We start from the raw sequence: 25309 nt of genomic DNA, 5'->3' as shown, positions 1-25309 counted from the left end.
ACAACTATAAAAAGCATATGAAAAAAACACTGCAGAGTCACTGTTTTAATCGAAAATCACGGTCTCGTTTTTTTTTCTCTCATTATACACTGTGTGCTGCAGGATTTGTTTTATGTGGTGCACACATACCACATAGATATATTCTCTCATATCTAGGCCCAAATTTACCACTCACAGCTTATCAGAGTGAGCTGAGCTCATGGTATAGATCTACTGTTTGGACCCTGAATGTAAAGCCGTAGATCTATCGCACGGACCCTGAAAGGGTTAACAACTATATTCTTCATACGTGAGCCATGTATGTCATAAGAGGCAACTAAATTGCTGGAAGGAAGGAAGGGACTAGTAACCCCCAATACATGTATTGTGGGACTAGTAACCCCACAATACGAACAATTACATTGTGTACAAGTTGTCTTCATGTTAGTGCAATAGAATAAATAAATAGCTACGAGTAAAGGCATATAAAAGGATTAATTTTCTACAGTTCCTCCCCCAGTATAACTATTGTGTACACATTTTCTCTGGCGTTGGATTAGAGAAAATGTACTTCTTGCCCTCACTCCGACAAGCCGCCTGGCTACCACATCACATATTTGTCAAATTTATTCTACCGTGGTTGTATGTATCATGTTTATACGTCATGTAGCACATTTCTTACATAATTTTGAAGAAATATCATAAGTGGATTAATTAAAATGTCCATATTAACATAATATACGGCATTTAAAGCAACCCATAGTGATTATTATTATTATTAATAATAATAATATGGCATCTTTTAGACTAGTGAGACATTCTTAGTGATTTTAATATGTACCTGCATGCCAGCACAGTGTATAAGTTTATTTAGGTACAGGTACACATAAGTATAATTATCAGAGTATATATAAAATATATAGGTAGTAGGTTGGTAGACAGCAACCGCTCAGGGAGGTACTACCGTCCTGCCAAGTGAGTGTAAAACGAAAGCCTGTAATTGTTTTACATGATGGTAGGATTGCTGGTGTCCTTTTTTCTGTCTCATGAACATGCAAGATTTCAGGTATGTCTTGCTACTTCTACTTACACTTAGGTCACACTACACATACATGTACAAGCACATATATACACACCCCTCTAGGTTTTCTTCTATTTTCTTTCTAGTTCTTATTCTTGTTTATTTCCTCTTATCTCCATGGGGAAGTGGAACAGAATTCTTCCTCCGTAAGCCATGCGTGTTGTAAGAGGCGACTAAAATGCCGGGAGCAAGGGGCTAGTAACCTCTTCTCCTGTATATATTACTAAATGTAAAAGGAGAAACTTTCGCTTTTCCTTTTGGGTCACCCCGCCTCGGTGGGATACGGCCGGTGTGTTGAAAGAAAAGAAGAAAGAATATATAAAATATGCAATAACTTTAAAATGCTTGAAATTTGGGAAAGTTTCCAGACATAATGGAGAGATGCATCACGCGTCTCTCCATAACGAATTTTGGTCATAATTTAAAATGTCCAAAATAGCGAAATCCCGTAAGGTAAAATGCCATAAAGCAGGTCCCTACTGTATATATAGTGATTACACACATTATGGTGACAAAATATTATGCTTCTTAACACAGTATGTCATTACCAGCAACCACGTAGGGAGGTACTACCACCCTGCCAAATGCATGTGAAATGGAAACCTATAATTGTTTTACAAAATGGCAGAACTGCTGGTGTCTTTTCTGTCTCATAAACATGCAAGAAAACAGGCATGTCTTGCTACTTCTACTTACACGTAGGCCCACTACATATACTTATACACATATATGTATACACACTGATGTGAATTTTCTTATATTTCCTAAATAGTTCTTTATTTTATTTTTATTATTATCACACCGGCCGATTCCCACCAAGGCAGGGTGGCCCGAAAAAGAAAAACTTTCACCATCATTCACTCCATCACTGTCTTGCCAGAAGGGTGCTTTACACTACAGTTTTTAAACTGCAACATTAACATGGGGAAGTGGAAAAGAATTTTTCCTCGGTAAGCCACGCATATTGTAAGAGGCAACTAAAATGCCAGGACCAATGGGCTAGTAACCCCTTCTCCTGTATAAATTACTAAATTTATAGAGAAAAACTTTCATTTTTCTTTTTACACCACCCTACCTCAGTGGGATATGGCCTGTTCATTGAAACAAAAAAGAAAAACTTTATAAAGCTGGAATGTTTGAATGTGCATGGATGTACTGCAGATGATAAGAAAGAGACAATTACCAATGTTATGAATGAAAAGAGGTTGGATGTCCTAGCTCTAACAAGGAGAGGAGTGTAGAGGAGAGAGTGACTTTGGGAGATGTTAAAGAGTGTGTAGGAAGATTTGAACCAAGTGAGAGAGTAATTGTGGTAGGGAGCCAGAATGCTGAAGTGGGAGAAATGGTTATAGAGGGTGTGGTAGGTAAGTTTGGGGTGGGGTGCCGGGTGTTAATGACAATGAGGGGGACCTTTGATTGAACTTTGTATCGAAAGAGGTTTGGTAATAGGTAATATATATTTTAAGAAAAAAAAAAAAAGGATAAATAAGTACTTTGTAATGGTAGATAAAAGACTGATGGGTAGACTTCAAAATGTTCATGTTATTAATTAATAGAGGGGCCACAGATATATTAAATAATTTTTTAGCTGTAGCTAGAGTAAAAAGTAGATGGGCTACAAGGAGAGTGGCATCAGCAAGTGAGAAAGAGAGGTGAAGGTTTATAAACTAGAGGAAGAAAGAAGATGGGCTAATGAGTGTACAGGCAATGAGGCAGAAGAGGTATGGGATAGATTTAAGAATGTAGTGTTAGAGTGTTCAGCACAAGTGTGTGGTTACATGAAAGTGGATGAGAAAGGGAAGAAGAGCAATTGGTGGAATAATGAGGTAGAGAGAGGAGGAAGAAAAAATGTTAGCAAATGAGAGGTTTTTACAAAGTAGAAGTGATAAGAGGAGGGAGGAGTATATGGAGAGAAAAAGAGAGGTTAAGAAAATGGTGAAGGAATGTAAAAGGAGAGCAAATGACAGAGTGGGTGAGCTGCTATCAACAAATTTTGCCGAGAATAAGAAAAAGTTTTGGCATGAGATTAATAAGTTCAGAAAGCCTAGGAATGAATGGACTTGACAGTTAAAAATAGGAGAATTTTTAGATGGAGAACTGGAGGTATCAGGAAGATGGAGAGAATATTTTGAGAACTGTTAAATGATGAAGATAAGGAAGCAGTGATTTTGTGCATTGGGCAGGGAGGTATAACATCTTGTAGGAGTGAGGAAGAGCCAGTTGTGAGTGTGGGGGAGGTGTGTGAGGCAGTGAGTAGAATGAAAGGGGGCAAAGAGGCTGGGATTGATGGGATAAAGACAGAAATGTTAAAAGCAGGTGGGAATCAAGTTTTGGAATGGTTGGTGTTTGTATTTAATAAACATATGGAAGAAGGGTAAGGTACCTAGGGATTAGCAGAAAGCATGCATAGTTCCTTTGTATAAAGGCAAAGGGGACAAAAGTGTGTTAAAATTACAGTGGACCCTCGACCAACGCTGGCATCGTATAACGTTAAATCCAACTAGCGATACATTTTAACGCAAAATTTTTGCCTTGATTAGCGCTAAAAAACTCGACCAATGCCATTCATTCCGTTCGAGACGCATCCACGTGTGGCCTGCTCAGTGTTTACAAGCCAGCCACCACGGTCGCATCCAAACATACAATCGAAACATTTCATATTTTCACAGCGTTTTTAGTGATTGCACCTGCAAAATAAATCACCATGGGCCCCAAGAAAGCTTTTAGTGCCATCCCTGTGATAAAAAGGGTGAGAATTAATATGGAAATTAAGAAAGATTTTGAAGGGTTTGGGGCTAACCCTGAGATGCCTATGCCAGTTGTGGAATCCACTGTGCTTACTTCAAAGATTAAGGAAATGTGTGCAAAGTGGGTTGAACTGCAAACCTTTATGGATGAAAATCACCCTAACACAGCTATCGCAAGCCGTGCTGGTGACTATTACAATGACAATGTTGTGGCCCATTTTAGACAAATCATAAAGGAACAGGAGATACAGAGCTCTATGGACAGATATGTTGTGCGACAGAGGTCCAGTGACTCTCAAGCTGGTCCTAGTGGCATTAAAAGAAGAAGGGAAGTAACCCTGGAAAAGGACTTGACACCTCAAGTCCTAATGGAAGGGGATTTCCCTTCTAAACACTAACACCATCCACACTCTCCCCTCCTCCCATCCCATCAGCCATCACCAGATCTTCAATAAAGGTAAGTGTCATGTAATTGTACATGTCTTCTTCAATTTGTGTGTATTAAAATTAATATTTCGTGTGGTAAAAATTTTTTTTTTCAATACTTTGGGGTGTCAGGAATGGATTAATTTGATTTCCATTATTTCTTATGGGGAAAATTAACTCGACTAACGATAATTTCGACTAACGATGAGCTCTCAGGAACGGATTAATAGCGTTGGTCGAGGGTCCACTGTATGGGGGAATAAGCCTCCTGAATTCTCCATGAGGAAGTGGAACAGAATTCTTCCTTCGTAAGCCATGCATGTCGTAAGAGGCAACTAAAATGCTGGGAGCAAGGGGCTAGTAACCCCTTCTCCTGTATATACGTGTATTACTAAATTTAAAAGGCGAAACTTTCATTTTTCCTTTTGGGCCACCCCACCTCGGTGGGACATGGCTGGTACATTGAAAGAAAGAAAGAAAGAAAGAAAGAAAGAAGCCTACTGAGTATACCTGGTAAAGAGTATGGTAGTTGGAGTGTGAGCAGGGTAATATTTAGTGAAGGGATTCAGGGAAACCGGTTATTTTCATATAGTCGGACTTGAGTCCTGGAAATGGGAAGTACAATGCCTGCACTTTAAAGGAGGGGTTTGGGATATTGGCAGTTTGGAGGGATATGTTGTGTGTCTTTATGTGTGTATGCTTCTGGACTGTTGTATTCTGAGCACCTCTGCAAAAACAGTGATAATGTGCGAGTGTGGTGAAAGTGTTGAATGATGATGAAAGTATTTTCTTTTTGGGGATTTTCTTTCTTTTTTTTTTGGGTCACCCTGCCTCGGTGGGAAACGGACGACTTGTTGAAAAAAAAAAAAAAATGAAGAGCAGAATCGGAGATGAACAAAGGGGCTTTAAGAAGGGTATAGGGCGTGACGACCAAGTGTTTACAGAGAAGCATATAGGTAAACAGTATTTAAATAAGAGTAAAGAGGTTTTCTAGGTAGTAGGTTGGTAGACAGCAACCGCCCAGGGAGGTACTACCGTCCTGCCAAGCAAGTGTAAAATGAAAGCCTGTAATTGTTTTACATGATGGCAGGATTGCTGGTGTCCTTTTTTTCTGTCTCATAAACATGCAAGAATTCAGGTATGTCTACTTACACTTAGGTCATACTACACATACATGTACAAGCATATATATACACATACCCCTCTGGGCTTTCTTCTATTTTCTTTCTAGTTCATGTTCTTGTTTATTTCCTCTTATCTCCATGGGGAAGTGGAACAGAATTCTTCCTCTGTAAGCCATGCGTGTTGTAAGAGGCGACTAAAATGCCGGGAGTAAGGGACTAGTAACCCCTTCTCCTGTATAAATTACCAAATTTAAAAAGAGAAACTTTCGTTTTTCTTTTTGGGCCACCCTGCCTTGGTGGGATACGGCCGGTTTGTTGCAAAAAAAAAAAAAAAAAAAAAAAAAAAAAAAAAAAAAAGAGGTTTTTGTTGCATTTATGGATCTGAAGAAGGCATATGATAGGGTGGAAAGGGAAGCAATGTGGCAGATGTTGCAGATGTATGGAATAGGTGGTAGGTTACTGAAAGCATTTAAGAGTTTTAATGAGAATAATGATACTTATATGGCTGGTACTTAGCAAGTGTAAGGAAACATGCTCAAAGTTTCCACCCATGCCTGGGATCAAACCACACACACTCAGTATGTGAGCCGAGTGTGCTGCCACTGTCGTGACCCACAAAATTATGTGCTGACAGTGTTGCGATTTAAAAAAAAATTCTTCTGAAATAGTAAAGAATTTTTTCTGAAGGTAATGACACCAAAAATGCAAAATCTGATTGAAAACATGGAATTATGCAGGCACAAAGTTTGTGGTCTGGGCACAATTTACTCATTGGCAATTTTAGCCAAACTGACTCCTATTTAAGTCAATTCCATTGTTCAATTCAACCACATTCCTAGGTATTTTGCTAGTATGCCTTCCATTATACTGACTGAGTGCAAGAAACTGTTCATGCAACTATCACAATTTTACACGAAATTCAACAAATTCCAATTTAAAACAAACCCAAAATAAACACTGTAGGAACTCCAGCCAATAAACCAACCCATCCTCTGTTTATTAATCATATCCCCAGGCCTTGCTTATATAAACACTTGCCCTCCATTTTAAATTAATCATTATATAAAAAAAAATCAAAGTTTTACCCTATTTATATTTGGATTAATACAATATAATCAAGAATAATTGGTCATGGTTTACGTATGCCACAGCATATGGAGGTAATGCAACAGCCAAGGAGAGATCAAGTCCCCTTTTAGTTTTTCACTCACAGCATCTTCTAGATTCCATTTCCAAGCTGAACAAGTTGTGAATTGTTGCAGCAACAGTTTTGCGACACTTCTTTGAAGATGATGTGTGTTAAGGACAAACATACCTACAGTAAGAAGAATACCAGCCTCCTCATCAAGGTCCATGCTGACTATGCTGTGTTTTACCTCATGGAACTTAGCAAGAGACGAGCGACTGAAACGAACACACGAGAAAGAAAAATTTAATATTTGTCTGTTGTTATGAATTAAGGAATTCCTAAGGCAGTTTTATATATTTCTACCATAATTATATTATACATACAAAAGAACATTAAATTTCCTTACTTTTCTCCATTAATGCTATCCAGTACATGAAAAGAAACACACAATATCAACTTTCATTGCAAAGAAAATATCAAAGACATGAGTGACATTATTTGCTTAAGTGAAAATTTAATACATGTTTACACTGTACGCATAGTCAAACAAATGCACAAACTTGATTTCACACGAGAAACTTACTCTTGATCAGATATGGTAGAATGACAAGTATCACAAACTCTAACATCAAATTCAAAGCCCATAATTGGGATGCACGACCTCTTGCTGCTGCAGCTGTCACACACTGCTTTCCCACATTTTCTGGAAATTTATTTAAATGAGCACATTCTGCATGCATAAAAAGCAAAGCACATCATTAAAACCTTGTGTGGTGCAAAATATTTCTCTATAAATTGTATATCACAAAAAATCCAGAACCATAACCCCTTTGATATACCTTTGAAGAGTTTCGAGAGTTTAACTACTCTTGAGCCCGACCATGGGCCAGGCTCGTCCAGTGCTTGCCTGATCAACCAGGCTGTTGCTGCTGGAGACCCACTGCCCCACATATCCATCACAGCCTGGTTGATCTGGCACCTGGTGAAGATACTTATCCAGTTTCTTCTTGAAAGCTTCTACACTTGTTCCAGGCATGTTTCTGATATCTTCTGGTAAGATGTTGAATAGTCTGGGACCCAGGATGTTGATACAGTGTTCCCTTATTGTCCCCTACTAACATGTCCAAAATTTATATGGAAAACTCTGGCATGGTATATCTCCTTCTAAGTTAATGTGGGACTTAAAAGTAGAGTACACAATCCCCCCACCTGCAGTGATGTTGACGGAGACCAATTTGCTTCTGGTCCATCATGGCTCGAATGTTCCAAAAGAATGGACGTTCACAGTATTGGCAAGAATCTGCTTGTAACCATTCTGGGGTCTGAGAAACCAAAAAACAGAGTACTATAATTTCTGTATTTGCAAAAGCCTTCATATCTTATGCCTGCATAATGCCCACATTATTCAGGCATAAGATATGAAGGGACAAGTTAGCCAGACTACTGAACAAGTGATGGAGGATACAGCTCTTTTATCACTACCTTGCTGAGAAGAAGAAAGAAATTATGTAGCAATTCTAAATACTTTATTGTGCATATCATAAGTGCTTCTGGTCTGTTAAAAACTGACACAGAGTTGTCAATATCCTTAAAAGTAGCATAATACAATGCAAGTGTGTAGACACTGCACAATTAGCAAAGTTACCAAGAAAATGTGTGTAAATAGGTACCTAGGAGATAGATGGCTCTTATCAATCACATCCTAAAAAAGACACCTAATGTAAATAAACCTTACTACTAGGCTCTGTTGGATTAACCAACATTAAGGATGTCTCCTGTTTCCACGTTTGATTGCAGCCAATTGATCTACTACCTAGATACGGTACTAAATAAAATGAAAAAGATTATGATTTTCATATTATGTTTCATGCAATATGATATACAATACGCATTATGAAAACATTTGCTTTAGTGCCCAAGAATAGAGCCAGCTGGATGATAAGAACTACACATATCTTTTTCTATGGCAAAAGCCACCTCACCTCCTGTCTGCTTGCTTTCATGTCCCAAAACACAATGGTAGCATCTTCCCCACCAGAGATCAGTTGGTGACTTCTCGAACCATACACAAGTGCAGAAACTTTGCTTCTGAAACAAACGATAAGCATGTTTATGCACTATGAAACTGAGAAATTATTTGTATAAAAAGCTAAAACTGAAGATTAATTAATTAATGAGCAAATAACGTGCCCCTGAAAAACTTAACAAAATATCTAAACAAATGGTTTACTACTATGTGCAAAAAATATTAAAACTAGGCACAGTCAAACACCCCAAATTTGCAGTCTTCCTAACATTCAAGTTTCAATTATCCAAAATGAAGAGCTTTGATTATTTAAGGTGGATTTCACTGTGCCATTGTTTTTAGCTTGACACATGACCCATACACTGAAAACTAACCATTAACCAATGGCTTTCCTATACCCGAATCTCTCTCTGTCTATTCTTTTTATGTATATTAACTATATTACTGCAATATTTAAAAGATATTTCAAAGATATCTCCTATGAAATGAAAAATAAAACTCAAAGCTGAAACAAAATTTATTATGCTATGCACAGACATACATTTGTATTGTTTGCAGATTCAGTACTTTCCAACTGATTCTTGTAAGTCAAAGCTATCAGCTATCAGTTTGTTCTAATCTTAATTTTAGCCACTAATACTTCTATGTATTTCTGTATAACCAAGTGTATTTTTGACCCCCCCCCCTTCAAAAAAAATCAAATAATAATGATCAGAAAAATTAAATTTCCCATTCAAAATACAGTGGACCCTCGACCAGCGATGGCATCGATTAACGATAAATCTGACTAGCGATACATTTTATCGCAAAAATTTTGCCTCGATTAGCGCTAAAAAACTCTACCAACACTATTCGTTCCGTCTGAGATGCGTCCACTTCTGGCCAGTGTTTACAAGCCAGCCAGCCACCGCAGTCGCTTCCAAGCATACAATCGGAACATTTCATATTATCACAGCCTTTTTAGTGATTGCACCTGCAAAATAAGTCACCATGGGCCCCAAGAAAGCTTCTAGTGCCAACCCTACAGCAAAAAGGGTGAGAATTACTATGGATATGAAGAAAGAGATCATTGCTAAGTATGAAAGTGGAGTGCGTGTCTCCGAGCTGGCCAGGCTGTACACAAAACCCCAATCAACCATCGCTACTATTGTGGCCAAGAAAACGGCAATTAAGGAAGCTGTTCTTGCCAAAGGTGCAACTATGTTTTCGAAACTGAGATCGCAAGTGATAGAAGATGTTGAGAGACTATTATTGGTATGGATAAACGAAAAACAGATAGCAGGAGATAGCATCTCTCAAGCGATCATATGTGAAAAGGCTAGGAAGTTGCATGACGATTTAATTAGAAAAATGCCAGCAACTAGTGGTGATGTGAGTGAATTTAAGGCCAGCAAAGGTTGGTTTGAGAGATTTAAGAATCGTAGTGGCATACATAGTGTGATAAGGCATGGTGAGGCTGCCAGTTTGGACCAAAAAGCAGCTGAAAAATATGTGCAGGAATTCAAGGAGTACATAGACAGTGAAGGACTGAAACCTGAACAAGTGTTTAATGGTGACACTGACAATGTTGTGAAACACTTTAGGAATGTCATAAAGGAACGGGAGGTACAGGCCTCTATGGGCAGATATGTTGTGCAACAGAGGTCCAGTGACTCTCAAGCTGGTCCTAGTGGCATTAAAAGAAGAAGGGAAGTAACCCCGAAAAAGGACTTGCCACCTCAAGTCCTAATGGAAGGGGATTCCCCTTCTAAACACTAAGACCATCAACACACTCCCCTCTTCCCATCCCATCAATCATCACCAGATCTTCAATAAAGGTAAGTGTCATGTAACTGTGCATGTCTTCTTCAGTTTGTGTGTATTAAAATTTTTTTTTTCAATACTTTTGGGTGTCTTGCACGGATTAATTTGATTTCCATTATTTCTTATGGGGAAAATTAACTTGACTAACGATTATTTTGACTAACGATGAGCTCTCAGGAACGGATTAATAGCGTTAGTCGAGGATCCACTGTACAGTGGACCCCCAACTTACGATATTAATTCGTTCCAGAAGGCTGTTCGGGTGCCGTTACCGAACGAATTTGCTCCCATAAGGAATACTGTAAATTAGATTAGTCCGTTTCAGACCCCCAAAAATACACTTACAGAAGCACTTACAAAAATACACTTACATAATTGTTCGAGTTGGGAGCTGTTCATAAGTCGGGGGTCCACTGTATATTCATATGCCATTAGAATGATGCATGTTTGCTCTGACTTCTCAGAATGAGACTGATGTAATAGGTTAAATGCAATAATGAAACAAATGCTGCACATGCTTACGTATGCCCTTGAAGCTCAAATGCTGTTCCTTTGCCACCACCAATGTCCCACACTATGACAGATTGATCAAAAGATCCGGAAAACAAAAGCTGGCGGTCTATGTCCCAGGCAAGAGATCTTATTGATCCATTATGACCCTAGAAAAAAAAAAGAATTAGAGCTTGTACAATGCAAGTCTACAAGACAATTGTACTTTTCTAAAAGTATGAATTTTGTTTCTGGTTGTTACGTTTGACATGAACCAACTCGGGCCACAGATTCTCTCTTCTATATTCATTACCGTCTTCCTGTCAGCATCTTCTTTCACTGTCTTCTTCCCTGTTTCTGCCAGTGCCTTTGATTGCAGATTATATGCTATGGCTCAGTTTTGGCTGAGCATTTGACACGAGTGGACGAGTGTTTGAGTTTTAGGCTTGTTTATTTTGCAACCCTACTTATTTGATCTGACAGTGAGCTCAGATAAACACCATAAGAAACATGATGATCACAGCCACACTAGTATTGAAACTCTGATTATTGAGCTACAACCAAAAATATAATTAGTGAAAACAGTGATGCCACAGGTGCCAGCAACTCTGTGTAGAGAATACCATGTGAATGGACTATTATATGACTGTTTTAGTCAACTTTAATAAACACCTACCTGTGTTACTGTGCATGAGTACTCAAGCTGTAAACTCTCTGAGATGGTATTTCAACTCTGGTATTTCTCTCTTGGGCCCATATACTATTCTCAATAACTTCACCAACCTAAGGAACAGAGGCTAATCTCACAGCCAGGAGGATGAGGAGGTCTATACTACAGAGTTGTTTCATTAACAGAAAGTAAAGGTCTGCCTGTGTTTAGTGCACAAACTAAATGACCAGTTTGCATATAAACACTTCAAAGCCAACCTTAACTTCAAGAACATCTTGAGGCTGAACCATTGTATGCTGGTAAATATGGAAAATATCTTGAACAGTGCTATAGTGGCCTGTAGTCAGCCCTATGTGGGCTGGGTAATCTGTCTTGGTCTGTATGTACAGTAGACCATCAATTAACACGGTAGTGTCATTTCTGAAAATGGTGTTAGACCAAACCGTGATAAACAAACTGAAGAACTCATGGGAAAAATAGGGTTATGTTCCTGGGATCCCAAATAATGCCAAACAACTTTTCTTTTTCAGGTCTCCAAATCTTACAAAAATAAAAATGTTAATGTAACTGTTATTTGGTGTCGTGATGTATTATGTTCTTTCTATTGCTTAATGTTACAAATGCTACAGAAATATTTCTTACCTTAAACTGAGGTTGCTGGTGTTCATGAAAAGAGTGGAGAGGGATTTTGTGGCCCTACCGGGCTGAGGTGGATGGCTGTTGGTTGTCGGCTGAGGTGGATGGCTATTGCCTGTCGGCCAAGGTGGATGGCTGTTGGCTGTCGGCCAAGGTGGATGGCTGTTGGCTGTCAGCAAAGGTGGATGGCTAATGGTTGTCGGCTGAGGTGAATGGTTGAGGTTCTGGTACTAAAGTCAATGGTTGTACTGGAGTGTGGATAAATTCTGTAATGCATCTCTGGTCTCTTTTACCCTGCAGTACTTTATACAGGCGACAGTAAGGCATTATCAGCTGCTCTAGACCCTGCTTCAGAGCAGTGCTTCTAGATTTGTCAGGGTCCTCTTCTGCAAAAAGTCTTCTAGTTTAGCAGCAACATGCAACTGCTCACATAACTGTTGTAATGTTAACTGTTTTTCTTCAGGCTCTTCATCTTCTATTATCTGCCTCCCTTCTATCTGTGCATTGAGCTCTGCTGACATTTCCTCTGGACCTCTGTCTTCATCATGATTTTCTAAGAGCTCATTTACATCATCTTCCTACATATCTTCAAAGCCATCACCTGGTAATCTCCTTGCCAGCTGAACTATTTCCTGCACCTGGCTCTCAAGCAAGGAAAAACCAGTGAAAGAATTAACTACAGAATGACATAACTTTCTTCAGCCTGCATTTAATATTGATTGGGCACTTCATTCCATGCACTTCTAGCATAGCTGATGGCATCAGCAATGTTAAATTTACTCCAAAAGTTTGGAACTTCCAGGTTGAAGTCAGAATCCACTGATGCAACTAGTTTTTTCATCACTGTTCTTGTGTAGTTACACTTGAATGACTTAACTCCACGGTCCAGTGGTCGTATCAAAAATGTTGTATTTAGAGGTAAAAATACAACTTTTACATGTGGGTTCACAACCAACAAAGCTTCTGGACGAGTATGGGAATCATCAAGAGTGAAAAGAACCTTGAATGCAAGGTTCTTGCTGTAGAGGTAAAACTTGACTTCAGGAATAGAGAAATGGTTAAACCAGTCAATAAATATAATAATAATAATAATAATAATAATAATAATAATAATAATAATAATAATAATAATAATAATAATAATAATAATAATAATAATAATAATAATAATAATAATAATAATAATAATAATAATAATAATAATAATAATAATAATAATAATAATATAATATATCTTTATTTACTACAAGTACATGTACAAGGTATACAGGCCTAGCTGACATCAATGACATACTACTATACAGATAGCCGCTTGTTCTGTAGAGCATTTCAGGCAAATTAGGTCAGCTTTATCCCAGGATGCGACCCACACCAGCCGACTAACACCCAGGTACCCATTTTACTGATGGGTGAAACATGTCCAATGTTTCCACTCCTTCGCCGGGAATCGAACCCGGACCCTCACCATGTGAAGCGAGAGCTTTTGCCACCAGGCTGATTGGTTTGACCTCCAACTTACTGGTAAGGCATTGTTATCTACACTTTTCAAAGCACAAGATGCATTACCGCAAAGGAGCAAGGTGAAATGATCCTTTGCTGCCTTGAAGCCCAGTGCACTTTTCTCTTTGTAAGTAAGACACAGAGGCAACATTTAGGCATCTTTATTCCGAAGCGTTTCGCCTACACAGTAGGCTTCTTCAGTCGAGTACAGAAAATAGGCAGGAGCAGTAGATATGTGAATACAATGTAATCAGTCCATCACCCTTGAAGATGTAGATGGAATGATTACATTGTCTTCACATCTCTACTGCTCCTGCCTACTTTTTGTACTCGACTGAAGAAGCCTACTGTGTAGGCAAAACATTTCGGAATATTTTTTTTATTATTATTTTATTTATTATCACACTGGCCGATTCCCACCAAGGCAGGGTGGCCCGAAAAAGAAAAACTTTCACCATCAGTCACTCCATCACTGTCTTGCCAGAAGGGTGCTTTACACTACAGTTTTTAAACTGCAACATTAACACCCCTCCTTCAGAGTGCAGGCACTGTACTTCCCATCTCCAGGACTCAAGTCCGGCCTGCCGGTTTCCCTGAATCCCTTCATAAATGTTACTTTGCTCACACTCCAACAGCACGTCAAGTATTAAAAACCATTTGTCTCCATTCACTCCTATCAAACACGCTCACGCATGCCTGCTGGAAGTCCAAGCCCCTCGCACACAAAACCTCCTTTACCCCCTCCCTCCAACCCTTCCTAGGCCGACCCCTACTCCGCCTTCCTTCCACTACAGACTGATACACTCTTGAAGTTATTCTGTTTCGCTCCATTCTCTCTACATGTCCGAACCACCTCAACAACCCTTCCTCAGCCCTCTGGACAACAGTTTTGGTAATCCCGCACCTCCTCCTAACTTCCAAACTACGAATTCTCTGCATTATATTCACACCACACATTGCCCTCAGACATGACATCTCCACTGCCTCCAGCCTTCTCCTCGCTGCAACATTCATCACCCATGCTTCACACCCATATAAGAGCGTTGGTAAAACTATACTCTCATACATTCCCCTCTTTGCCTCCAAGGACAAAGTTCTCTGTCTCCACAGACTCCTAAGTGCACCACTCACTCTTTTTCCCTCATCAATTCTATGATTCACCTCATCTTTCATAGACCCATCCGCTGACACGTCCACTCCCAAATATCTGAATACGTTCACCTCCTCCATACTCTCTCCCTCCAATCTGATATTCAATCTTTCATCACCTAATCTTTTTGTTATCCTCATAACCTTACTCTTTCCTGTATTCACCTTTAATTTTCTTCTTTTGCACACCCTACCACACCCTATGTGTCTTACTTACCAACTTGTCTGTATTGTATACCATTTTGATATGCACTTTCTCTTGCTGACTAATAAGTTCTTGTTGTCATTTTCTTTCAAAACACTTGTCTCATCAGCATTAAACACTTTCTATAGCTTATAGCCACCCTCAGAAATAATTTCCTGCAATTTGGCAGGGAAATTACTTGGTTCTGTAAGATCAGCTGAAATACTTTCACCAGAAAACTTAATAATATGTAACCTATTATGTAACTTAAATTTGTGGAACCAGCCAGTGCTAAACACACTAATGTTCAGGCATTCCTTCCTCATCACACACACTGTTTTATACAACTGTAAGGCTTTTTCCATAATTAAGATGAAATTAAGTGGTGTACCTTTTTTTTTATTTTTGTTCAAGCCACTCAATCAACAAATTTCCTGTTTTATTTACCTGTTGTGATCTGTGTGTCATTCTTTTCAAGAGGTGACAACCTAGCTATTTATTGCACAAGCTCATATATTTGCCTCATCCTTTTTAATTGTATGAACCAACACTTTATTAAGGCCAGTAGCTCTTGCCATGTCCACCATAAGTGCACCACTTTAAACCCTTTGAGGGTCCAGATCCCCATTCTGAAGTGTCCACAGGGTTCAAGAATTTAAAAAAAAAGTTTGTTATTTTTCTTACGAAATGTTAAGAGAAACTTTTTCTGAAGATAATAAAACAAAGTACTATTAAATTTGATGGAAAACTGACGAAATTACACTACTGCAAATTTTGCAGAGTCAGTGATATTTGCGCATCGGTGATTTTGCCCACTTTGAGTCCTATTTTACATCAATTATATTGTTCCAGTTGACCAAGTTATTAATCTCACTAGTATGCCTTTCATTTTATTGATAGGGCACTCGAAACCGCCCAATCAACTATTTTAACTACCCAATAAAGTGATCAGAAATTAGTAATTTGGCCAATTTCACACAAATTTCAAAATAGGGTCCAGAATAAACATTTCAGGCATTCCTGGCACTAAAATAACATTCCCTCTGTTCATTAGTTATGTTTCCAGGCTTTATATATGAGTTCCATTCTGATTTTTTATTCACACCAAAAAACTTAAGATTTACTGTTATGCACTATTGTAATAATTGTATAAATAACATCATGGTATTCGTGAATGCATATCAGACCCACAAGTTGACATGTCTTGGACATGTGATGTGATTTACTTACTCTTGAATATCTGCAAAAATCAAACATTTCTGCTACTTTGATTTCAATTTCACAATATTTTCAGCCCTAAAACCAATCAAAATCATCTCTATTTCTATAACATATCTTCCATTCTCTCAAACGAGAGCGAGAAACCAAGAATACAACCATGAAAACCATACGAAAATACATCGCAAAGTCACTGTTTTAAGCCAAAAACACAGTCACAGTTTTTTATCTCATTATGCACTGGGTGCTAAGGGATTTTTTATATGGTGCAAATTTACCGCATAGACCCAGTCTCTCATATCTAGGCCCAAATTTACTGCTCACAGATTATCTGAGTGAGCTGCGCTCATCTCGTAGTACTACGGCACGGACCCTGGTTTCAAACCTGTAGGACAATGGCATGGACCCTCAAGAGGTTAATTTTGTCTCGTATCTCGATTTTCTTCATATCTCCCAGAGTTGAACGCTTAAACTTTTTCTTGCTACTTCCAACATCATTCACATGCCTCTTGGGTGCTATGGTTGGTTAGCAGATGCAAGATATGGTAATGAAAAGATCAAAACCCGATTCAAAAACAGATTTGGAAATTGCATGGGACGCGTATGTAAGGAGTACTGAAACACTAGAGGTGGAATGGGGGTGGCATGGGAGGAAACCAGGCCTCCCCTGCAAAGACAATGGCCTGACCCAAGGCAGGCTGCCTGAGAGGCCACTAGATAGAGGGCAAAAATTCCATGGTCAAGCTCAGAGTGCTTCAAATTTTTTCCCCACCCAGAAGTGGAAGTGTTAATCACATTTTATGAAGTGTTAGTCAAAAATATGCCGCAATTTTGCAATAGTGTAATGGAGAAAACATGTTAAGAGGAATCTGCATTAATCAATGGTTTACTATACTGAGAGGCCCCACTGATACAGCAGGTTAGGTTTCGAGCTACTGCTATGAAGCGAAAATTGCTGTAAACTGAATCATAGCTTTTTTTCATTTTCAAAGGAATATAAAAGCCTGATAACATGTTTACATTACCATATAATAAATGAGCAATATAGCCAGACCTAAAAAATGCATATACAGCACACACATTACTTACTTTAAAATATTTTCGTCCTTAGCTTATATCAAGTGATGACTGCATTTTTTATAGGAAGTCTGAATAAATGAAGAATGCATATAACTGAAAACTGTTGTATGGGCAAAATGCTGTAAAATGAAGCACTGTAAAGCAAGGCCCTCCTGTACATACTCCCATCCATGAGCTTCATGAGAAGACCATTATCCAAGTTAGAGAGTCAAGTGGTGTGGCTGTCTACTCCTTGCAAAGAGGGAAGGTGAATGATGATAGTAATCATGTAAGTCACTGTGATGGAGAGCTTGAAATAGTGTACAAAAGTAAAAACCTCATGCAAGAACACTAAAAAAAAGCATAAAATAGATAAAAGCAATAAATTTAGGAGCCAGCAGCCACCATAATTTCCTCCCAAGGCTTTTCCAGTCAATACAGAGCTAATGATCTGATGATGCTTAAAATGACAACCCAGAGATCAAGTTTCTTAACCCGTAAACGGTCCAAGCAGATCTACGTTCATATGCGTAGTGCTCCAAAAGTAGATCTACGTTTTTTTTTACATATTTTCAAATATATGTATAAAAAAAAAAGTAGATCAAAGATTTTACACGTTTTCAAATGTAAAAAAAAAAAAGATCTACTTTCTTTACATACTTTCAAATGTTGAAAAAACATATATATACGTTTGGATCGTTTATGGGTTAAGGATGGCAACAACTAGGGATGAGATAACAATTTTGTTTTGCTGATACTAATACTCAATTTTAGGCTGATACCAACACCACCAAAATTAACTGATGCTGATACTGGCACCAATACCACCAAAATCAGATGATACCTGCTGATACTTTGGCACATCCCTAACAACAATTGTCTTTGTCACTAATGACAAAATTTTATCAGCAAACATCACACCATTGAGTATAACAATAGTATTTTCCAAGACCATCCCCCATGGCACCACAGCAAGTGCAAACTGTCATCTATAATGTCAATTAGTGCTCGGATCTCAACGAGTGCTGGGACCTGGTGTCAGAAGAAGTTACTAAACCCCATCAGCTCTTCAACAATTTAATATTGGCCAAGTGAAAAGGCTTAGTGCTTCTTCCACGATTCATTCACTCCTGCTTGGCACATGATAGAAAGTAAAAATTGCTCAAAACAGATTCCCCCAACAAATCCTTTAAATGTCAATACTAGGATCATATTGCAAAGAGATGCAGCACCCATCACACTGATGTGAAGTGGAAATATAAACACATAAGCCGTATAATGTGATCCTTCATTGACAACATTTCGCCCACACAGTGGGGTTTATCAAGTGACAAACAGATCTACCTGGGTGAAAGGTACAGGAGTATTTATAGGATGGATTCAGGTGGAGAATGCTGGGTCAGGTGGAGAATGCTGCATGTGACAATCTTCCAAGTAGATTGTCACATGCAGCATTCTCCACCTGACCAAGGATTCTCCACCTGACTCCATCTATAAATACTCACATACCTTTCACCCACGTAGATCTGTTTGTGACTTGATAAAGCTCACTGTGTGGGCGAAATGTTGTCAATAAAAGATCACATTATACGCCTTATGTGTTTATATTTCCACTGTGTCAGTATTTTATACCATTTATTTCCATGGTGTGAAGTGTGTTCTAAGGCTCATCCATCCTGCAGTGTTACTAGCTATTACGTAAACAGCAGGAAGTCTCCATAAAATGTGTCAACTGCAAGCAAGATGGAGTTAAAGTATCATATCCCAACTGCAGTGAATGGCTTAATCACAATTTTACAGGCAACTCTGAGGCCTGTGGCCTACCACCCATCACCCCCACATGCCATTTACCCAGGCTCAAAAATTAGGGGTGATGTGCACTGCCTTGAGTCATATCAACAGAAACTCCATCGAAGTGTTGCCTGCACTTGGGGATGATTATTTATCTCGTCAGCTTAAGCGCTGATACAAGGATAACCATCAACCTTACATAAGCAAAGGAAAGGAAGTGGGAGGCTACCAGTGAATCACCCAGCAATCCTTGTGTTAACACCATCCTACTAACTGATTCAGGGGAGGTTATGGTAGCAGAGCCTGGCATAAGTGCTTTCCCTCCAGCCCGGGGACCTGGCTAGCCCTCATCCATAAAACTGTCTGATCCAGATGATTCAGATCGGGCTATGGAAAATGAGACAGATGCAAGTTCAATCAGGCAAGAATTAGAACACAATGTGAAACTGATGCAGAAGCAATTACTGTAGAGCAAAGTTCAGGCTTCAGCAACACAATGATAACTATGTGGTATCTGCAAGTATTATTGATGATGATAATGAAAATAGTGTTCAGGGTGGTGATGGTAACACTGCTGATGAGTGTAGTAGGGTCAATGATAACGGTAAAATTAATGAAAGCAGTGTAGGTGGGGAGAGGGGATATCAGAGCAGGCTCCTACAAACCTCAAAAATAAAAGTGCACTTAAAAATTACTTAAACCAGGCACAAACAGATACAATGGATAATATTTGTTATTTATTAAGCTTCAGTGTTATACCTAGAATCTTAAGTGCTATTCCAAGACTCTGTAACAGAGGTAAGCTTACATAAGCTCTCCAGCCTTAGTTGGAATACTGTATTACTTAGAAAATACATCCTGACCTTCCCCATAAAGTAATCCCTGGTTGTCATATGACTCCAAGAGTGTAGAGTCCCGTTAACTTCCCCACCTTCTAAATTACCCTTATTTGTTGCATATTAAGTACTCCCATATCTACTAACTCTTGTATTCTCTATATTAAAAAACTGCTTACTCTTGTTTTGTGTCTTTGATTCACTGCTTATTAGTGAAGTGGGAAGGAGAGGTGGAGAGATAGAGGAAGAGATGGTGAGGTGTGGTTGGGAAGTGTGGGAAGGGGGAGAGGGAGAAGTGTGGGAAGGGAAGAGTGAAAGGTGTGGAAAGGGGAGAATGAAAGGTATAGGAAGGGGAGAATGAAGTCCAGGAAAGAGAAAGAGACGAGGTCAGGAGAGATATGGGAGAAGGTAGGGGGAAGAGCTGAAGGGAAGGGACAAAAAATCTAACTAATAATCCAAACATGTCCCTGTGCAGGATTTTTTCATTAACTAGTGATAAAGGAAATGGTAAGACCTATAATTTACTCTAGTTGCTCAACATGACAATAATAATAATATTTTATTTTTTTTATTAACACATCGGCCGTTTCCTACCAAGGCAGGGTGGCCCGTAAAAAAAAAAAAACTTTCATCATCATTTACTCCATCACTGTCTTGCCAGAGGCATACTTACACTACAGTTATAAAACTGCAACATTAACACCCCTCCTTCAGAGTGCCAGCACTGTACTCCCCATCTCCAGGAATCAAGTCCGGCCTGCCAGTTTCCCTGAATCCCTTCATAAATGTTACCTTGCTTCCACTCCAACAGCACGTCAAGTCCTAAAAACCATTTGTCTCAATTTCCTCCTATCTAACATGCTCACCCACGCTTGTTGGAAGTCCAAGCTCCTCGCACACAAAACCTCCTTTACCCCCTCCCTCCAACCTTTCCTAGGCCAACCCCTACCCTGCCGTCCCTCCACTATAGATTTATACACTAAGTCATTCTATTTCATTCCATCCTCTCTATACATCCAAACCATCTCAATAACCCGTCCTCAGCCCTCTGGATAATAGTTTTGGTAATCCCACACCTCCTCCTAATCTCCAAACTACGGATTCTGTGCATTATATTCACACCACACATTGCCTTCAGGCATGACATCTCCACTGCCTCCAAATGCTTTAATTTCATACAATAATATAATGCTAGAGAAATTTTCTTCACAAAGTGGCAGAGCAATGAAATGAATTAAGAGTATGTACAGTGGACCCCCGCATAACGATTACCTCCGAATGTGACCAATTATGTAAGTGTAATTATGTAAGTGCGTTTGTACGTGTATGTTTGGGGGTCTGAAATGGACTAATTTACTTCACAATATTCCTTATGGGAATAAATTCGGTCAGTACTGGCACCTGAACATACTTCTGGAGTGAAAAAATATCGTTAACCGGGGGTCCACTGTACTTAATGCTACAATCATTGGAAATTTAAAAAAAAATTGTATGATGAATAATTCATTGAAGATCAGGTACATAGTAGGTTCGTAGACAGCAACCACCCAGGGAGGTACTACCGTCCTACCAAGTGAGTGAAAAACGAAAGCCTGTAATTGTTTTACATGATAGGATTGCTGGTGTCTTTTTTGTCTCACAAATATGCAAGATTTCAGGTATGTCTTGCTACTTCTACTTGCACTTAGGTCACACTACATAGACAAGCATATATATACACAACCCAGGGTTTTCTTTTTCTTATTGGTTCTTCTTGTTTATTTCCTCTCATCTCCATGGGGAAGTGGGATGGAATTCTTCCTCCGTAAGCCATTCATGTCATAAGAGGTGACTAAAATGCCAGGAGCAAGGGGCTAGTAACCCCTTCTCCTATGTACGTTACTAAATTTATAAAGAGAAAACTTTCGTTTTTCTTTTTGGGCCACCCTGCCTCGGTGGGATACTGCCACTGCGTTGAAAGAAAGAATTTAATGAAGACAGGACAATGCAAGCATAGCTCTACTCCTATGCTGCCACAAATATACAATTACTGTATACGAAAAAATGCTGATGGTTTTCCTACACCAACACACAAACCAGCATTTGCAATTCTTCAAATTTGAAAGGATAATGTAATTTGCATGTGATAACCTACTTGTAGCTACAAAAGCAGAGTTACCTCATAATGTTCAGTCTTCAGCATCATGTCATGATCTCATGTGTCACCTAGGAAACTTTTAAGTAATACATTATACAACATCAATAAATCAGAACTGCTAGTTGCATACCTTCAGAACTGTTATTACTTGTGGTCCTGTCTCCTCAAGCTTCAGCATGGTGATCTGTCCACTATAGTCTCCAACAAATGTGTGTTTACTCTTAGCATCATACTGCAAGGCTGTGCACCAGCCAGAGCACTGGTGGCCTCCCAACCTGCGACCACTCTCCGTACAATGGTACACAAAGAACTTGTCTCGAGCTGCAGACAAGACCCACTCGGACGCTGGACAGAAGATAACATCTGTAACTCTACTCTGATGACTCAAATACTCCCGAACCTGGTTGATGCTGTTGTAGTCTTGAGCAACTGTAAATTCCTGGGAGGAGAAAAACAAATATTTTAAATACAGCACTGTACCTTAGTTCAATCCATCCTCCTAAGAGACAATTGCATTTTTACTTTATTAAGTTATTTAGATTTTCTGTTACCTCAGAACATACTTTTCAGTAAAGGATTTTTGCCTGTATTGGGGCATTATAGCAAGGATATCCTATAATAAAACACCACTTGAATTTTACCAACATCCAATCATCTGCAACCATAAGAAATTACTGTACAACCCACGAGGATTGTACAGTGCCTGGACTATGGGGAGCGGGGAATTAATCAGGTTTGATCCGAGGAAAGGAGGAAGGGTACCTCCAACTCCTTGCATCAGCATTAAGGCATCCCTCTAAAAAGGAACTACCCATACAACTACCACAAAATATACTTACTATAACTGTACCATTATCAAGACCCAAGAATAGGCGCTTAGTGTCAGGTTTGTAGTGAAGACAGCTGGGTATATATGTAAGGAAGTGACACACACTAGGCCAGTACTGCCCAGAGTCACGCCGTTGCCAGATACGAACAGACCTGATGGTAAAAATCAACGATAAGTATGATGAAATGACAAAAAATATCTTTGGGTGATAAGCTAAATATACAATTACATTACTGCAGCATATACAAGAGGGCCCCACTTATACAGCAGAGTATGACTGCTATTACACTATTCATTCTACTTTAAGCCTGAAGTAAGTTTTTATTTAGGTACAGTTACATAAATTATCATACATAGCAGCACATGTACAAATTACCTACCAGAATAACCCATTGGGGGTCCTTGATATTTCCACTGGGGCCAAAAGATATATATAAATGTTACTTTAATATTTACATTTTCTCAATAAATATAACGATTATGATTTAAAATATAGATAACGACACAAAATAAATAATACTATAAGGAATATCAAATCAGTCACCAGTAACCAAGCTTCATTAAGGCTACATTTACAGATGCTTTAAATTTCTGCAAATTTCACTAATCAGAGTATTATTATTGATACAGCTGATATAAACTTGTAACATTTAAGCAAGGATAATCAATGACAGGAAAATGTTATTATTAAATGGGCAAGAGGGAGGGAGGACGTACTTGTCATCACTGACAGAGATAACTGCTGTCCCACCATTAAGCAGCACTGCAGCATTCACATCATCTCCACTACCTTCTATCTTGGACACCAGCACTGGCCTGTCAGTGCTGATGGGTTTAGTGGGGTGGGAACTGCGAATTGGCTTAATTTCTGCAGCCATTTCTCTTCTTCTTTGCTGGATCATATGATTTGGATATCAACAAAGAGCATGAAGGAACCTCTTAGTGGAGGGCCACAATCACATCAATATAATATTTAACCAAAAATAACGACTTAAAATCATCGTAACATTTAATAACTAATGCTATTTTATATAAATTAATAAACATATTAATAGGAAAGACAGTTAGTGAAGAAAAACTAGGGATAATAGAGTGTCCGTTTTTTTGTTCTCATTTGTGTTGTCTGGACAAAGACGCATCGTTGGTTAAAATTTCCTGGTTACTATGTAAGATGTATAATATTATTAGTGCTGGTGAAGGGCTCTTGATCCACGTAATTGGAGCTACCCTCCCCTTCCTTGGACGAAACCTGATTACCTCCCTTTTCCCAGGCGCTGCATGCGATTTATCGCTTCCCCATGAACTTCCAAATTTCCAAGACCGTAGGCATACTATCGAAGATACGGTACTATATTCCACAGTCAGCTCTACTGACCCTATATCACTCACTTATTTACCCCTATCTCACCTATGGAATTTGTGCATGGGGCTCAACAACAATAAACCATCTCAGACCATTAATTACCCAACAAAAGGCTGCAGTCAGAATAATAAATTCCCACTCCAGGCAGCACACTCCACCAATATTCAAAACTCTAAACCTACTCGCCGTACAAAGCATCCATACTTATTATTGTACCTACTACATACATAGAACACTTAACTCCGATATAAACCCTCCCCTCAAACGTCTCCTTACCAACCTCAACAGAACACATGACCATAACACAAGGCACAGATCACTCTTTGATGTTCCTCGTGTCCATCTCACACTATGCAAAAAATCAATGCACATAAAAGGCCCAAAAATCTGGAATTCATTACCTGGAGTTTACCTGGAGAGAGTTCCGGGGGTCAACGCCCCCGCGGCCCGGTCTGTGACCAGGCCTCCTGGTGGATCAGAGCCTGATCAACCAGGCTGTTACTGCTGGCTGCACGCAATCCAACGTACGAGCCACAGCCCGGCTGGTCAGGTACCGACTTTAGATGTTTGTCCAGTGCCTGCTTGAAGACAGCCAGGGGTCTACTGGTAATCCCCCTTATGTATGCTGGGAGGCAGTTGAACAGTCTTGGGCCCCTGACACTTATTGTGTTGTCTCTTAACGTGCTAGTGACACCCCTGCTTTTCATTGGGGGGATGTTGCATCGTCTGCCGAGTCTTTTGCTTTCGTAGTGAGTGATTTTCGTGTGCAAGTTTGGTTATGTCCCTCTAGGACTTTCCAGGTGTATATAATCTTGTATCTCCCCCGCCTGCGTTCCAGGGAGTACAGGTTGAGGAACTTCAAGCGCTCCCAGTAATTGAGGTGCTTTATCTCTGTTATGCGTGCCGTGAAGGTTCTCTGTACATTTTCTAGGTCGGCAATTTCACCTGCCTTGAAAGGTGCTGTTAGTGTGCAGCAATATTCCAGCCTAGATAGAACAAGAGACCTGAAGACTGTCATCATGGGCTTGGCCTCCCTAGTTTTGAAGGTTCTCATTATCCATCCTGTCATTTTTCTAGCAGATGCGATTGATACAATGTTATGGTCCTTGAAGGTGAGATCCTCCGACATGATC

General features: G+C 39.3%; 1 protein-coding gene across 4 annotated transcripts in view; it reads right to left on the bottom strand.

Annotated features, from left to right (window-relative positions):
* Positions 1–23739, bottom strand: part of Wdfy2 (WD repeat and FYVE domain containing 2) — a 56428-nt gene extending 32689 nt beyond the window's left edge. For 3 of the 4 annotated variants that reach the window (XR_011392501.1, XR_011392500.1, XM_070089216.1), the window contains exons 1-8: positions 23531–23739; positions 22824–22965; positions 22115–22423; positions 10838–10974; positions 8469–8574; positions 7696–7808; positions 7070–7189; positions 6673–6761 (exon numbers count right to left, since the gene is read on the bottom strand). Coding sequence is in view for 2 of the 4 variants with exons in the window: in XM_070089216.1 (XP_069945317.1) it covers positions 6673–6761; positions 7070–7189; positions 7696–7808; positions 8469–8574; positions 10838–10974; positions 22115–22423; positions 22824–22965; positions 23531–23715 (1201 nt within the window). In the remaining 2 variants the exon portion in view is untranslated. The remainder of the gene's footprint in view (positions 1–6672; positions 6762–7069; positions 7190–7695; positions 7809–8468; positions 8575–10837; positions 10975–22114; positions 22424–22823; positions 22966–23530) is intronic. The other variant, XM_070089217.1, reaches the window with a different exon arrangement.
* Between the last annotated feature and the right edge of the window lie 1570 nt (positions 23740–25309).

This window comes from Cherax quadricarinatus, chromosome 27, assembly GCF_038502225.1.
Source record: "Cherax quadricarinatus isolate ZL_2023a chromosome 27, ASM3850222v1, whole genome shotgun sequence".
Taxonomy (NCBI): domain Eukaryota; kingdom Metazoa; phylum Arthropoda; class Malacostraca; order Decapoda; family Parastacidae; genus Cherax; species Cherax quadricarinatus.
Note: the sequence above shows the minus strand (reverse complement) of the source record. Positions and strands in the feature narration are given on the sequence as shown.